Source organism: Impatiens glandulifera, chromosome 3, assembly GCF_907164915.1.
Source record: "Impatiens glandulifera chromosome 3, dImpGla2.1, whole genome shotgun sequence".
Taxonomy (NCBI): Eukaryota; Viridiplantae; Streptophyta; class Magnoliopsida; order Ericales; family Balsaminaceae; genus Impatiens; species Impatiens glandulifera.
The window spans coordinates 22,488,146-22,505,174 of NC_061864.1; the positions used below are offsets into that span (position 1 = coordinate 22,488,146).

The 17,029-nt window shown below is 29.4% G+C and overlaps 2 protein-coding genes across 2 annotated transcripts; both read left to right on the top strand.

Moving 5' to 3' along the window:
* Window positions 1–2,080: 2,080 nt before the first annotated feature.
* Window positions 2,081–3,926, top strand: LOC124930843 (uncharacterized protein At5g01610-like). The gene is made up of 3 exons (XM_047471204.1): window positions 2,081–2,287; window positions 3,256–3,310; window positions 3,395–3,926. Exons 1-3 carry the CDS (start codon window positions 2,201–2,203, stop codon window positions 3,763–3,765), a joined length of 513 nt encoding a protein of 170 aa, XP_047327160.1. The 5' UTR covers window positions 2,081–2,200; the 3' UTR covers window positions 3,766–3,926.
* Window positions 3,927–12,739: 8,813 nt separating this feature from the next.
* LOC124932779 (RING-H2 finger protein ATL66-like) lies at window positions 12,740–13,529 on the top strand. Its single transcript, XM_047473457.1, has one exon. The coding sequence runs from the start codon at window positions 12,805–12,807 to the stop codon at window positions 13,291–13,293; it is 489 nt and encodes a 162-aa protein (XP_047329413.1). The 5' UTR covers window positions 12,740–12,804; the 3' UTR covers window positions 13,294–13,529.
* The last annotated feature ends 3,500 nt before the right edge of the window (window positions 13,530–17,029 follow it).

Genomic DNA, 17,029 nt, shown 5'->3' on the forward strand with positions numbered 1-17,029 from the left:
TTTGACTAACTGGTTTTTTCCATATTAGATTATTTAGGTAAACAGCCACTAACGTTTATTTATCGATTGATCTGATTGGAAGAGTATATTGCTTATTAGAAAGCAAGACCTTAGTTGCATGGTTGATGAACATAACTATCTATTTGCTGCTTGCTGCTGCTTGATCTTTGAGGGATTTCAAAGTTGTTGATAATACAGAATGCAATATAGATACAATTGCATAGGTGATGAACTTAAAAGGAAAATTTAGCTTCTTTCTTTTTCTTGTTCTATTTAGTTAATTATCTAACTAACTATCATCTTCATAAATCTAGCTATCTATCTTTCTGGATTATTATGATTATTGATTTTTTTTTTTGTTCATACTATCTTTTTATAATTTGAATGATTTTCTTCTCAACTCAAGCTTCTCAGTATATGTTAAAATAAAAAAAAAATATTTATATTTATATTGGTTGAGTGTACAGGCCAATCTACATAGGGGATCAGGTTAAATATATTTTTTTTAAGACCGAAGTATTTAATTTTTTTTTTTTAGAAGGGAGCACATCCTCTAGATTTTATAATTGTAATTTAAGTTACCATCGGGAAATTTGATGAAAAGACGGTTATTTACCATATATAGCATTCTTTTATTAATTTTTTCATTTTTAACCTTTTGCTAAGGAAAAATGTCACTTTTGCCCTTTTTAAAAAAAAAAAAAAAATTGATTTTCTTTTCCGTTTCCCTTCTCCTTTCCCTTCCTCTCTCTTTTCAACTTCCCCTACCCCGGAGACGATCGATCAAGCCGAAGACGACGACGACAATGAAAAGCCCCTGAAACATCGACGGCGTCCTCTCCTCCGAACCCCGACGAGCCTCCGACGACAAATAAGAGCCTCCGACGAGAATCAGAACGACAAAGGTGAGTTTATCTTTCATGTTTTCCCGTTTCTATCCGAGTTTTCCCGTTTTAGGTTTAGGGTTTTAGTGTTTATTGTTTAGGTTTAGGTTTAAGTTTATTGGCTGACTGAATCGTTTTGGGTTTAAAATGCATATGTCGAAGGCTGTTGCAGGCTGTCGCAGACGAATGCGCATCTGTCGCAGACGAATGCGCATCTGTCGCAGACGGATGCGCATTCGTCTACGACAGGATCGGGGGCTCAACCTCGGAGTTCGTTGCTTCGGAGAAAACTCACCCTCAACCTCAACCTTCGTTCGTTCTGCTTTTTTCCGTCGTCGGGGTCCGGATAGTCGTCGGGGGAGAGAAGAAGAAGAAGATGATGATGGTGGTTTCGTTCTGAGTTGCTTCGTTGGTTCTTTCGGCTTCGTCGTCGGGGGAGAGGAGAAGAAGAAGATGATGGTGGCTTCGTTGGTTCCTTCCGCTTCGTCGTCATCGATCGTCTTCGGGGATAAGGGAAGTTAAAAGAGAGAGAGGGGGGAAAGGAGAAGGAAAGGGAAACGGTAATAACCCTGGGTTATTTCATCAATTTTTTTTTTAAATAAAAGACAAAAATGACATTTTACCTTGACAAAAGGTTAAAAATGAAAAAATTAGTAAATACATACTATATACACGATAATAACCCTGGGTTATTTCATCAAATTTCCCTTACTATCAGCACAACCTCTAGATTTTTTTAAAATTTTTATATTCATTTAGAAACACTTATTAGCCGAATTTGGAAAGTGTTAACGATAATAAATTAAGATTATTTTCAAATAAATAATTATCCCATCAACAGTTACTTTTTCAATCCCATCAATTAAAATATTAAATTATTCTTATTTTAATCTTATACAATATTCTGAAATAATAAATATTGAGAAATACTAAAGTTTAACAGATTTCAAAGTTAAAGTTTTGAGATCAAAATGAAACTATATAATGTTTGATGTATGATACTTCTTCATTTTATAATTTATTTAATGTCTCATTTTAATTTTTAATTTCATAAATTTAAAATTATAAAAAAAAAGAAAGTAAATTAATTTGTCATTGTCAATTAAATTTGATGAAAAATTAAAGTCCTAGTTTTTCCATTTTCTATCCCAACTAGGATAGTTAACCAGGCACAGAGAAGTTTCTAAAAGAATCTGATCTTATCTCTCTCTCTCTTCAATTTGAAGAAAGGAGTTGAATCTGATCTTGTATCAATCGCGCTTCAGAGAGAGAGAGAAAGAAGAAGATCATCCGGTTGTTGAATTGTGTATGCAACAATGGATCAGATATTGAACAAGGTTGGATCATACTGGATAGGTCAGAAAGCGAACAAGGAGTTCAATTCTGTCGGAAGTGATATCAACGTATGTATTCCTCTCTTTCTTTCTTTCTTTTTGCTTTTCTCTAATCAATTAGCCATACTTGTTCATTTGATTCTCTTCCATTACGTTCTAAACAATCTAGGGGTTTTCGTAACAAGTTCGATTTGGGGAAATTGTCAATTAATAAAGTGATTTAAGAATTCCGTCGATCGTCTTTGATGGAATTAGGTTTAGTATGATTCCCCGAATTGAGTACAGATAGATGTATCCACCATCTAAGGTTAAATGAATTTGCTAATGTAGCCTTGCATGATTTAGTAAGAGCTTGTTTATTCTCAGATTCTGATCTGTGGAGAGAGGAAGAGGATGATTTTGTGATATACTGAATCAATTATATATAAATGCATTATTATATAATGACATGATGAACAAGGGATCTTCATCTATTAATAACTTTCCAACTTAGAAGAATAGTGAATTGTTTGGCTTGGATTGAATTGGATTTGGTTTGGATTGGATTGGATTCTATGATGTTACTTTGGGATTCTTCAACTAATTTCAATCACCAGATAACCCAAAATTCTAACAATAAAGAATCAGATGATATTAAAACACATTTGCTTGGATTATTAAAGTGTTTTTCAGTAGCCAAATTTGTGTTCCATTTGTTTGATTTACTCGAGCTTTATGATGCAAGTCTAAGGCAGTTGTTTGATAACGCAACTTATACTTCTTAATCTAAATGATTAATTGATAGCTGTTACTTAATTATTTAGATTCAGTCCAAACTAAGCTAGTTTAAGAACATCCAAAAGACCTTTTTTAAGCTTACACATTTTATCAAAACAACTTACATTCCAATTCCAATTCCAATTCCAAGTACTTAAATGATTTGGTTTATTCAACATTTATTTTCTAGATACTTAACTAATCTGACACTTAACTTACAGTTTGATCGAATGTATCCTAACTTGTTCCCTGTTTTTGTCATGGACATAATTCTTCTTTAGTCATTGTCAACAAGCATAGAAGGAGGGGCCTCATGGCTTGTTAACAAAATCAAAGGTTGGTCTCTCTTTTTCTTAACTGATGGATAAGTAGGATTATCTGTATGTTGTATCATTTGGGAGTTTAACTTCATGTTTGCAGGGAAAATGCAGAAGCCTTTAGCAGATCTGTTAAAAGAGTATGACATGGCAGTAGGAATCTTCCCACGAGACTCAACTAACTATGAATTCAACGAAGAAACAGGGAAGCTGACAGTATATGTACCTTCAATATGTGAGGTTGGTTACAAAGATTCATCAGTCTTGAGGCTTTCAACGACAGTTAGCGGCTATCTGGAGAAAGGGAAGCTAGCGGATATAGAAGGGATGAAGACGAAGGTATTGATTTGGGTGAAAGTCACATCGATAACATCGGAAGGAGGGAAACTTCATTTCTCGGCTGGAATGAAGAAAACCAGAAACCGTGCTGCTTATGAGGTCCTTAGAGATGGGGTAAGTGTAGACAAGTTTTAATATTGTCTTCTTTTTCTTCAATGTCAATGTCAATTTGCATTTTGTTTGAATACTTAAAAAAAAATAATAAGACAATTGTGTTGATGATGTATCTTCTCTTAATCAAAGCTTCACATGTAATGTATATTAAAGTGAAGTTTTCAAATTAACTATTTTCATCATTTGTGTCTACGTATCCTTTCAAAAGGTTTATGTCATCATTTTTTCATATCAACTCTATTAATGTCGAAGAAATTAGGTTGTGTAATTGAAAAGATGTTCAAGAATTTACTCTATTTTTATTTCTTTCTACTATGAAATATGAATACTTGAATCCATTTTTTGATCTCTTACCATTAATGCCCTCATTTTCAGTTTAGGCGTTCTTAGTAAGAGCCCTCATTTCAGTTTAGGTGTTTTAGTAAGAATTGAACTAAAATATCTTAGACAATATGAAGACTAAGGTGGAGATTGAGGATTAGTTTTGAAACATATGATAATTGAAAAATGAGATGAAATAGGTTAAAGTGACACGTGTGATGAGGAATAGAGATACACGTGGCAGAAGTTTAGAATGGATGGTGTAGGATAGTGGGGATGGTAGTGGTAGTGGAAGTGGGGATCAAAGGACATGATATGAGAGATACCCTTGACTTTAAAACTGTTGCAACAAAGTAAAAAGCCATTTCTCTTTGCTTTTTCTTTCACTTTCTTTTTTTCATACTACTTTTTTCCTACTTTTCTATAGCATATACAAGTTATCATTTTTAAGTTATAAACTATCTTTTCATTTTCACAATATTTTTTCACAATATTCTTTATACATATATGTTAGATCCATCTGTTGAAAGATATCAGGGCTCGATATGATGGTATTCTCGCCTGATGTTCTTTCATTTTTCATTCTAGGCGTATTTTGGATGATATTTATGTTAAGTGCTTTATAGTGTTCTTTTCACATACATTTATTCATATTATATTGAAGTTTAAAGAAGAAAAAATAGTCTAAATTGATTAATAGAAGATAAATTATCATGTAAAAAGGCGTTGAGAATTATGGTTTGTATGAATTGTTGAAAATTTTATGTTGACCTAATATCATTTGAGAATTTATATGATTTTTGTATGAGCTCTCTAATTTATGTTTAATTTATGTTGAATTGTTCGTCTCAGAAGCAAGTGTTGCAAAATCGAAAATCAATAAGAAAACAAAACAAAATATTTTTAAGTTATAAACTATCTTTTCATTTTCACAATATTCTTTATACATATATGTTAGATCCATCAATGAAAGACATCAGGGCTCAATATGATGGTATTCTCGCCTGATGTTCTTTCATGCTAGGTGTATTTTGGATGGTATTTATGTTAAGTGTTTTATAGTGTATTTATTCACATTATATTAAAGTTTAAAGAAGAAAAAGTAGTCTAAATTGACTAACAAAATATAAATTATCATGTAAAAAAGGCGTTGAGAATTATGATTTTGTATGAATTGTTGAAAAGTTTATGTTGACTTAATATCATTTGAGAATTTATATGATTTCTGTATGAGCTCTCTAATTTATAATTTTTTATGTTTAATTTATATTGAATTGTTAGTCTCAGAAGCAAGTGGTGCAAAATCGAAACTCAATAAATAAACAAAACAAAATATTTTTAAGTTATAAACTATCTTTTCATTTTCACAATATTCTTTATACATATATGTTAGATCCATCTATTGAAAGATATCAGGGCTCGATATGATGGTATTCTCGCCTGATGTTCTTTCATTCTAGGCGTATTTTGGATGATATTTATGTTAAGTGCTTTATAGTGTTCTTTTCACATACATTTATTCATATTATATTGAAGTTTAAAGAAGAAAAAATAGTATGAATTGACTAATAGAAGATAAATTATCATGTAAAAAGGCGATGAGAATTATGATTTTGTATGAAATGTTGAAAAATTTATGTTGACCTAATATCATTTGAGAATTTATATGATTTCTGTATGAGCTCTCTAATTTATGTTTTTTTATGTTTAATTTATATTGAATTGTTCGTCTCCGAAGCAAGTGCTGCAAAATCGAAAATCAATAAGAAAACAAAACAAAATATTTTTAAGTTATAAACTATCTTTTCATTTTCACAATATTCTTTATGCATATATGTTAGATCCATCTTTTAAAGATATCAGGGCTCATATGATGGTATTCTTGCCTGATGTTCTTTTATTCTAGACGTATTTTGGATGGTATTTATGTTAAGTGCTTTATACTGTTCTTATCACATACATTTATTCATATTATATTGAAGTTTAAAGAAGAAAAAATAGTCTGAATTGACTAAGAGAAGATAAATTATCATGTAAAAAGGCGTCGAGATTATGGTTTGTATGAATTGTTGAAAAGTTTATGTTGACCTAATATCATTTAAGAATTTATATGATTTCTGTATGAGCTCTCTAATTTATATTTTTTTTTATGTTTAATTTATATTAATTGTTCGTCTCAGAATGAGAAGTAAGTGCTGCAAAATCGAAAATTAATAAGAAAACAAAACAAAATATTAGTAGAGATGGTTACAAAACCTAAGTTCGGTGATGGAAACATATATGTTGACCTAATATCATTTGAGAATATATATGATTTCAGTATGAGCTCTCTAATTTATGTTTTTTTTTTATGTTTAACTTAATTCAGATAAGTTATATTGAATTTGTTTTAAGATTGATACAAGTTTTATATTGACTATGTATAAATGAAAGTCTCACTTACAAAAAATAAATAAACAAATGTAAGAATCTTCTTTGAGTGTTTGTATGTCTAATGATTTTGTGATGTTGTCACTCTTAATTTGTTTTTCAAGGATTCACAACCTTAGTGATCAAATAGTTAATTAAAATAGTTTTATGATTTAGAAAAAAGATTAAACACCCATTTAAATTAATAAGATCGTGAAAAACTAAATGTCACTATATATATACTATATATAGTGACATTGATTATTGTATAATTGTATAATTGTATAAAAGGACATTCACTATGATCCTTTCGTGTTATGCACAACCGTCCCTCTCGTATTCTCTTTTAACAAAGTAAAGAAATATCTTTTCCGTTCTTTCATTCGCTTGTATAATTTATATTCTCTTTTTATTATAAAAGGAAAACCTAATTGCGCACAAAATTTGAATACCTTACATTACATACTAAGCAAATATCAATGACATGGTCCATAAATGGTAAAAAAAGTAACAAACACTAGCTACTTAGTAATATTAGTACTAAGTGGGTGTTTGAGTGTCATTTTGCGGATTCCATTTTCATACATTTTTTAACGTTTTTACATGAAAATGTAGTGTCGCACTCACTAGTATTCTAAATTTATTATTCATCGTTTGTCGTTCAATAACTAGAGAATATAGGACAAGGAGTATGATGTAAGCCTACATGTATTTCATTTGCTAATTAATCAAACTACCAAACAATATTTTTTTTTTGAAATTAATAATTATTTTTAATTAGTGAAAGTGACCTAAATACAATCTGGTACAAGAATTGTTTTGGTAAACGAATATGAATTGGTCGGTCCTTTGATTTGATATATACCTGTGAAACTCAATGATAAACATTATTGAGGGAAACCCAATTTATAATTAACTTTGGGTTTATTTGAAAACAACATCTTTGGATAAGATTTTTTTTTTATAATTTACTTAGAAACAAATATCTAAATCGAATATTTATTTAGATGAGATAATATTTTAAAGCATAATTTATTTATAAATTTATTAATATTTTTTCGATAAGACTGAAATACAACTCTAAAAAAGAGTTGTAAATAGGTCTTGTAATTTTCCTGCATTTGTTCGTGAAGTGATTTTCTTTAAACTTTATTCAGTGAAAAATGTTACAATTTCATTTGGTGAAAAATATATTACAAAAGTTGATAAATTTTTGAATGGTAATGATTAATGAAGAAAAATATTAGTTCACATAATCACTTCTATGCCAATTGTATTTTATTTTTTCTAGATTTTTGTCACTATATAAAATTGGTCATACCAAGAAGGATTATATGTGAGATACAAAACTATAAGTATATGTTATAATATTTGAATCCATCCATAATAGTCACAAGACTAAGTTTTCATCTGTGGAGTGAGAATATTTATTTTGGTGACAGTTGTTTGTTATATTTAACTACTATGATTATGAATTTGAAATTTTATTGTTCATTTTGAATATTACCATATTAAAGATGAAAACTATTATAGAACTAGAGTTTGTGTTAGGATCTTATTAAAGATGTCCAAAGTGTTTTTTATATCTTAAAGAACACTTCATCTATATAGTTGTTTCTCATTAAAATGAATGGTATATTTAACCAAGTGAACACTCAAAGTTAATGTTTTTACATTTGGGATAATAATGAAAGGAGTGTTATAAGTAATCAGATCAACCGATATGCAATTTAACACAAGAAAAAATGAGGTGAAAGAATAATATTTTTCATTAGTTCTTTGTATCCTTTTAAAAAAATTCCAATATTTTCATTGATATTAATAATAAAATATGTATGATGGAGACTCATAGTTCGTTGATATAGTGTTAGAACTCATGTTCTCAAGGTTATGAATTCGTGAATTATTTATCAAACAATAAAATATGAGTACACATTATATGATCCAATAAAAAAAAAACATAAAACTCAACAATTAAAAAAAATAACATAAAACCAACAACAACAAAATTAACATGAAACTCTACAAATTATAAAAAAAAAAAACATGAACCTCAACAATAGGTCTCTGATTAACTGAATAATTTTTTTTCTTAATAGTAAATCTAAGATAGTTATGCTTTCTAGTATAATCTCTCAAAAGTTTATATTAAGAGAATATTACATGAAATTGATTTATTAAGAATGCAAGTCTCTTTCTTTATATTATATTTTAAAATGATCACTAAAACTTGAATATATTAATTTATCTACTTTACTAAAATAAACTAAGTTTTCTTAACTATATATAATTATATAGTATCAATGCAAATCTTACTTAATTTAAATGATATCAATGGGTGTGCAATTTTTTTTATAAAAATTTTGATGTGTCAGTGTTTTCTGTATTGATGTCTTTATAGATTATAAAATCTGAAAATTGATGACATTCATTAATTCATTAATTTTCTTTTACAATTTTATATATTTTATAATATATTTGTCCCTCAATTTAATAGTTTCACTAGTTGAATTAGATATAAAAAAAGATGAAATATTATAGAAAGTTCGTCATATAATAAAGTTTTATTTTTAGTAGGACGTAAACAAGTGTACACGTCTAAACAAGACATTATGTATTGACAAGACATGAATAATTTTCATGTGAGACATTGCTATAATTTATTCGTTAAGATAATTTCATATAATTTTTGTTGGGAGAAACTTTGAGAGTCAAAATTTCTATCTAAGACTGCGTTATTTGGATGGAACGTTATTCAAAATGGAATTTTACGGATGATATTTGCATTAAAAAATATTGTATTGTAATTAGTCGTTATCGTATGTGTTATGATGAGGTTGAATCGACGATTCACTTACTTTTGCATTGTTGAGGGGTGATCAGTATCTAGAGTCTTTTATAGAGTGTTACGAAGATTTATTGAGTGATTTCCGAGTCTTTAGGTAGTTGTTGAGAAGTTTGAATTGATGCGAATGATATGGCAGACCTACATAATTGGGTTACCATTCAAATTATTTTTTGGTTGAATATTTGACTAGAGAGAAATCGACAAACTTTCAATGAACATAGTCATCCGATGTCTATCATTCATAATGCTAATATTATGACGTTTTCTGATATTCGTTCTGAAAAATCGGTAGAGTCGATCAAAGAGTTAATCGTTTTTCTCGAGTACTTACGAACTCGATAACATATTAAGTAACATTTTTTTTAATATCATGCTTTGTCGTTGTTATTAAACGAATCTTATCATTTTTAATATACTTGGACCATTTAAAAAAAACTTGTTCGGTGATAACTTATTTAAATAAATTTTAATTTATTTAATAATAATAATTTTGAAAGTAATGGTTTTTTTTTTAAAAAAAAAATACTTAATTGATACTAGAAAGATTACAAGGCTATACACAAAGACCAAATATAAATAAAATTAATTAAAAAAATTATAATAATATGTATTGATTTTTTTAATAAATTATGAATAATATATTAAAATAAAAAATAAAACACTTTTATTCTACATTTTATTCACTTTGATCAAATAACTCATCTTTTCACATATTTCATCACATATTTTTTTCTAATGTATTTGTTTTTGTTAGGTTGCAAATTCGAAACATACATATAATAGTTTTAATTTTATTTTTAACCGTTTTAAATTTATAAATGGTTCAACCCACAATCCAACTCAAGTATTAATTTACTCTCACATATATATTCAAATTAACCGCAACTCTCGACCCAACAATACAAACACTTTGAAATTAAACATAATTAGTTATATATATATATATATATATATATATATATATTATATAATAATAAAATATTTTTGTTTTAAACAGAAGACCGGATATATTTTAAGCCTTTTCATATTAAGACTATTTAAACAATTAATTGGAGTTATTTAAATAATATTGTTTATGATTATTAAAAGTTAGTTTATTTGTTTAAAAAAATAAAATGTATTGATATTTAATATTACTTTTTTTTAAGTTGTTAAAGGTATTATAATATTTTGGTTGATTAATTAATGGATGAAAAATATGTGAGAACACGATGAATTATTTAAATAATACAATATGTTATACAAATAACTCGAAAGACGTATTTTGATTAATAAATTGAATAATGTAATTTGTGAGAGAATAAATAAAATAATGTATAATTATGATTGTATTTAAAAAAATTAAACCATACTCAAATATCAATATTTCATCAAATAATTAAATCACTTAATTTGTTACTTAAAATACTAAAATTCAATCAAATAATTAAATTTATTAATCAAAATATTAAACTATTCTCTATTTAAAAATATATATATATTATTATTATAAATTAATTTATTATAAGTCTTATATAAAAAGTATATATATATATATTTATATATATACTTGTATAGTTGTTCCACTCTACATTTTTTAAATAAATTAAAATTATTTAAACAATTTCTAACTCTTAATCTTTTGTTTTTTTTAACACTATTTTTATTTTATTTATAAAATTATTTTGGAACAAAAAGTGTGCATATGCACTACTTACTTATCATATCGAACCCGCATTGATAAATATGAACGGCAAAGAAAGTGACACGATTAATCTATTTCTGAAAATGTTGATGACATGATGAAAAGTTAATGCTGGAAAATGATGCTGGACAATACCTAAACAAGAAGTATATGATAACAAAAGATCACTACCATCTTAATATTCAAAATATATATAATTATATACTTTATAAATAACTCCATTCACAATCATCTTAAACTTTCAATTTGTCATCGTTTTCCGATTTGACCAGACCGAAAATTGGACAAAATAATATACACTAAAAACAAATAAATATATAACATTATTAATATATATATATATATTTTATATTTTATTAAAAAATTAATTAAATTATTTTTTTTGTAATAATATGAATTTCATATGTCATATTATATGTTTTGAGTTATTTAAATAATTAACCAAAATAAATTATTAATTTATTAATTAAATTATTAAAATATCTTTATTTAAAATTATTATTTTTTATTTTATTTATATATATTTAGACCCTTTAAATTTTTTTTAATAAAAAACATTCTCACCTAGCCTCCTCAAAATCAGCTCATCTCTAATGAACTATAATTTTAAAAATAATTTTATTATAGACAAATATAATTTATTAAAAAAAATAAATAAACTATGCTGGCAAAATTCATCGTAATAAAACCGAGTGGAGATGACAGTAAAAACGAATACCAAAAGAAATAGGGGGCAAAGATAGTAAGTCCACTATCTTTTTAATTGTCCTAATTCATTGTGACTTTTTAAATTTCATAAAATAAATAAAAGAGAAAATAATTATACTTTCTTATATTCTATTATTAAATTGAATTTTAATTTTGTCATGATCAGTTTTATATTATTTCATTCAAAATTATTATTTATTATAAATAAATAAAATGTTTATATTACTAATTTAACTATTAAATTTTAGCGAATTGAAAATTACAGCCACTGAATTACATAGACAATAAAGAGTCCATTTTAACAATTCGGTTAAAGTTTAAACAAGAAAACTTTAACAAGTTTATAAATGTTTTTTTAGTTAAAATCTTAACTTTACTTTTGAATTTATAGCTTTAAACCTCTTTAAGACGACTTTGTTTGGAAACGCAAACTATTGAACAAACAAATATTATTAAATTTAATAATATATAATTAAAAAATATTCTAGAACATTAATTCACCTAAATCAAACACCTCAATTGTTATAAATTCAAACAATACTATTTTACATTTTCTAATATAAACTCTATAAGATTGAAATAACTCTCTAAATATAGATTTAAGTTTGAGTTTTAGTTTTTCTTAGACAATATCTCACTATTGACTTGGATGAGATACCATCATCACATTTAATTAACTATTATAATTATTGACATTTTTTCATCCAAATACAAAATATAGAAAATGATTTGAAATGGGTATATGTATATATTTATAAGTAAAAAAACAAAAGTTAGAAAACAATATAATAGAATTGTAAGTAGGGTCATTTTACCAACTTTGAATTTCCTTCCATCTCCCTTTTGCAAAGCACTTTTTTTTTTCTCACTTTGAGCTAACTCATTGCCATGTGATGTGATGAAGAATCCCATTGGTCTAATCTTCCTTTTTCTTCTTCTTCACATGGATGATATACCCCACCACTCAATACCCATCACCTTCCCCACTATTATAAATCAACCCTTCTCCCCCCACTCAACACTCCCCACTCTCTCTCTCTCTCTTGTTCTTGATCCAAATTTGCAAACTAACTTCACATGTCTGATAATCATGGGATTTCAAGACCCACATCCCTTTAATTTCGTCGAAATCAGTACCAAAACCTTCAAAGCCGATGGCAAAACACTAATTTTTCTAATCCTCTTCTTGTTCTTCATCGTCCTTTCCATCTTCTGTTTCCTTTACTTCATCTATTCCTGCACTCGCCGTTACATGTTCTTGTCTAGGGTTCGAACCAGTTGTCCCGCCACCGGTGGCTTAGACAAGGCGGAGATTGATCGTCTTCCCGTCGTTTCTTACGGGTCGAGCCATGGATATGGTCCTTCTAAAGACGGTGAATGCTCAATTTGTTTGGGTTGTTTTCAGGAAGGAGAAAAGGTGAAGGTTTTGCCACTTTGTAAACATGGGTTTCACTCTGAATGTGTTGACACGTGGCTCAAGAATCGACCCAGTTGCCCGCTTTGTAGAGGATCGGTTGTCCGAGTTGACTCTGTTGTTCACCCGGAAGTTGATGATGTTCCAATCTCAACTAACGTTTGATTTTTGCAATCTTAGGTCAAAAGTTGGTGTTTTTTTGGCCTTTTTTCGTAATTAGGTTATGACCCATCAAACAGAAAGGAGAGAGAGATTTCCTTCTTTCCACTTTCAAATTTTTGGCCATCTTTTCTTTTCTTGTTTTTTAGATAGAACAGCTGAAGAAGATGATAGCTTTAAGTTCATCAACTCAGTCATGTTGTACATATTTTTAATCTTCTAAAATAAAAATAAAAATAAAATTAAAAAAGAGTCCTATGTTGTTTTGTTTCATTGCTAGTTAATTTAGTTTTTCTTGTAATAATAATCAAAATCTATATAATTATTTAACTCTATTCAGAAAGAATAATTAATTGAAAGTTGAAAAAGATTAAAACTTTGTTTCATAGTAATTTAATTTAAAGAATAAATATTATTAAATTTATTGATATATATATATAATTAAATATATTACTAATGTAGTTGTTTCCAATGTCTTTATATAAGAATCATCAATAATATATTAAAAAAATTAAATATTGATAAATAATTGATTACATCAAATTATATATATGTTGCATGTACAAAAAATTTTTTTAAAAATTTACAATAAATTAAATTTATGGTTGATGTAACTATAAAATATTATTGTATAAACATCCGTTTTTTTCTTTATTTGTTTAAAAATCTTAGAATTTTTAAAAAATATATATAAAATAATATATAAATATCAGAATTAGCCAACTAAACTATCTATTTCAAAATTAAGAGATATAGAATATGATTATGAATTTTAGATTTAATATAACCCAATTAATATTTTACATATATATTTAATTGAAAATTCAAACTAAACAAACACAAACACAAACATTCATTTTTTTTATAGGAAAAAAAAACTGCTAGCGGCTGCTTTTTTTGTATTATTATTGTGCATGTGGACAGAAAGGGTCAATTTTATAATATTGTTCTGTCAATGCTGTTTCATTTAAATAATAATAATAATGTTTCCTTTTCTTATCCATTCATATGTAGGGAAATTTGAGGAAATGACCCCAAACTAAGGCCTAATAGCCGATGGTGCGGGCCCATGATTTTTATAGCGCTGGTGACCCCTAAACATTTTTCTGCCGAAAATACCCCCGTTGCGTCACGCACCCTCCCGTTGCGTGACGCACCTGAGGGCATTGTGAAAAGTCCACAATGCCCTTACTATATAAGAAAAAAAATATCAGTTCTTTTCATTCTTTCTTTCTTCTTCTCTTTCTTCACTTCCCTTCTCCTCCTTCTCTCTAAAAAACCCAACCACCGATCGACGAAGACGACGGCGGAATCCTCTCTTCCTTCACCATGTCTCTTTCTGCTGCTACAGGTATTCTTCTCCTTCTTCATTTATCTCTTGGATTGCTTTGTTTGTTAGGGTGTAGTGATTAGGGAATGAGTAGGTGGAATGCCACCGTCGCGGCGGAAACCGGGTGCGTAACGCAGTTGCGTCACGTAGTTGCGTAACGCAGTTGCGTCACGTAGTTGCGTTACGCAGATGCGTAACGCACCCCAGACCATTTATAACTATTACTTGCATTTCATTGTTACGGTGTCTCTCGATTGATACTATAATTTTTTCAATTGCAGCTGAAGTATTTGCTGACGTATTTGTTGTGTACAATGGAGAGTGACAAATTGCAGCCAATGGTACCAGGTCTTTCTCTGCACAATCATGCAAAACCATGGATATACCTCAATGTACTACATTTGCTCAATTAGTTGATACAATCTATGAGACGATTAACGTGCAAAAGTCTGCATATGATTTAGTGATTAAAGTCATGTATGATCTTTCTGCAAAACTTCCCCCTGTTGTTATTGAGGGAGATAAAGATGTGGGCATGTATTTATCACGGTTGATATCGGGTCGAAGTTCGTCATCTTCGTCACCACTTTGTGTCTCATTAGTAGAGAAGTACCCAAGTCAAGATACTACACTACCAATCATTACTCAAAAAAGTATACCCGGCGTTGTTTCTCGAGTTGTTTCTCAACAGATTTTATTTGAAAGTGATAATGAAGGAGGAGGAGAAGAAGATGAACGAGCTCATCATGAACTGATTAATCATGAACGCGTTATTGACTTTAATTATGAACGGGTTAGTGATTTCCAAGCTACTACTAGTCCTGCATCAGTAGTTGCACGCACGCCGCACCGGTCAATACCTACACCAATGGGTACACCATCTAGTGCAAGAGCAATGGGTACACCATCTAGTGCAAGAGCGTCAATGGGTACACCATCTAGTGCAAGAGCGTCAATGGGTACACCATCTAGTGCAAGAGCGTCAATGGGTACACCATCGACAGACCCTACAGACGTATCACCGACAGACCCTTCATTTGCATTGGCGTTAACTAGTGAAACCGTATTGGAAGTCGGTACGTTATTTGATACTAAAAAAGAACTTCAACTGACGCTATATAAATATGCGATGACTTATCATTTTGAATTCAAAGTGAAAAAGTCTCGAAAACATCTTTGGTATGTGAAATGTATGGATGAGACATGCAAGTGGAGCTTACGTGCTGTGAAAGGTAAGTTTTCCGAGATGTTTGAGATTCGGAAATTCAATCGACAACACTCATGCTCAGTTTTGACGAGGCCGGAAAAAAAAATGCAAACACCGGCATGGGTTATTGGGCAGTGCATGAAGGGTAAGTACATGGATCATCACCATAACCACTTGCCTAAAAAAATAATTGAAGACATGCAGTCAGATTATGGGATGTTTTTGACTTATAATAAGGCTTGGAGGGCAAGGGAAACGGCTTTAACGGCGGTGCGAGGAACGGTAGAGGATTCCTATGGAAAATTGCCTTCATACCTATACATGTTGGAGAAGAATAATCCGGGTACCATAACAGATATTCAGACAGACGAGCACGGGCATTTCAAATATATGTTCATGTCTCTAGGCCTCTCAATTAGGGGTTTCAAAGCCTTCTGTCGTCCCGTATTGTGTGTTGATGCAAGTTTTCTCAAGCACAAGGTGGGAGGTCAACTATTGGTGGCTGTTGCATTGGATGCCAATTAGCAACTGTATCCTGTTGCATTCGGCGTTGTTGATTCAGAGAATAATAACTCGTGGACTTATTTCATGCAAAAACTTAGAGAAGCAATTGGATTAGTTGATGATCTCGTCTTCGTATCCGATAGACACCCAAGTATAGCCAATGCCTTGTGTGCTGTTTTTCCAGAAGCAGACCACGGTGCGTGCACATATCACATAAAGATGAATATTAATGCCAAATTCAAAACTGATAATTGCCATATCGAGTTTGATTTGGCTTCTCGTGCGTACACTATCCCCCAATTTAATCGGTTTTTTGACAAGATCAGGGTTAAAGATCATAGGATTGCTGCCTATTTGGAAGAGATTGGGTTTCAAAGATGGAGTAGAGCATATTTCCCCGGTAAACGATACAATCAACTCACAAGCAATTATGCAGAGAGTTTGAATAGTCAGTGCAGGGAAGCCAGAAAGTATCCAATTTCAGCAATGCTTGAGTTTTTAAGAACAACATTACAAGGGTGGTTTAATGATAGAAGAGAAAAAGCGTCCAACCACCAAGAATTTTTATCTCCAACGTATGAAAAGTTATTATGTGATGGTTTTGAGAAAGCAAGATTCTATACCATATCATCCCTTAACCGATTTGAGTTGTATGTGCATGATAATGAGGCACATTATAAAGAAGTGAACCTGGTGTGGAG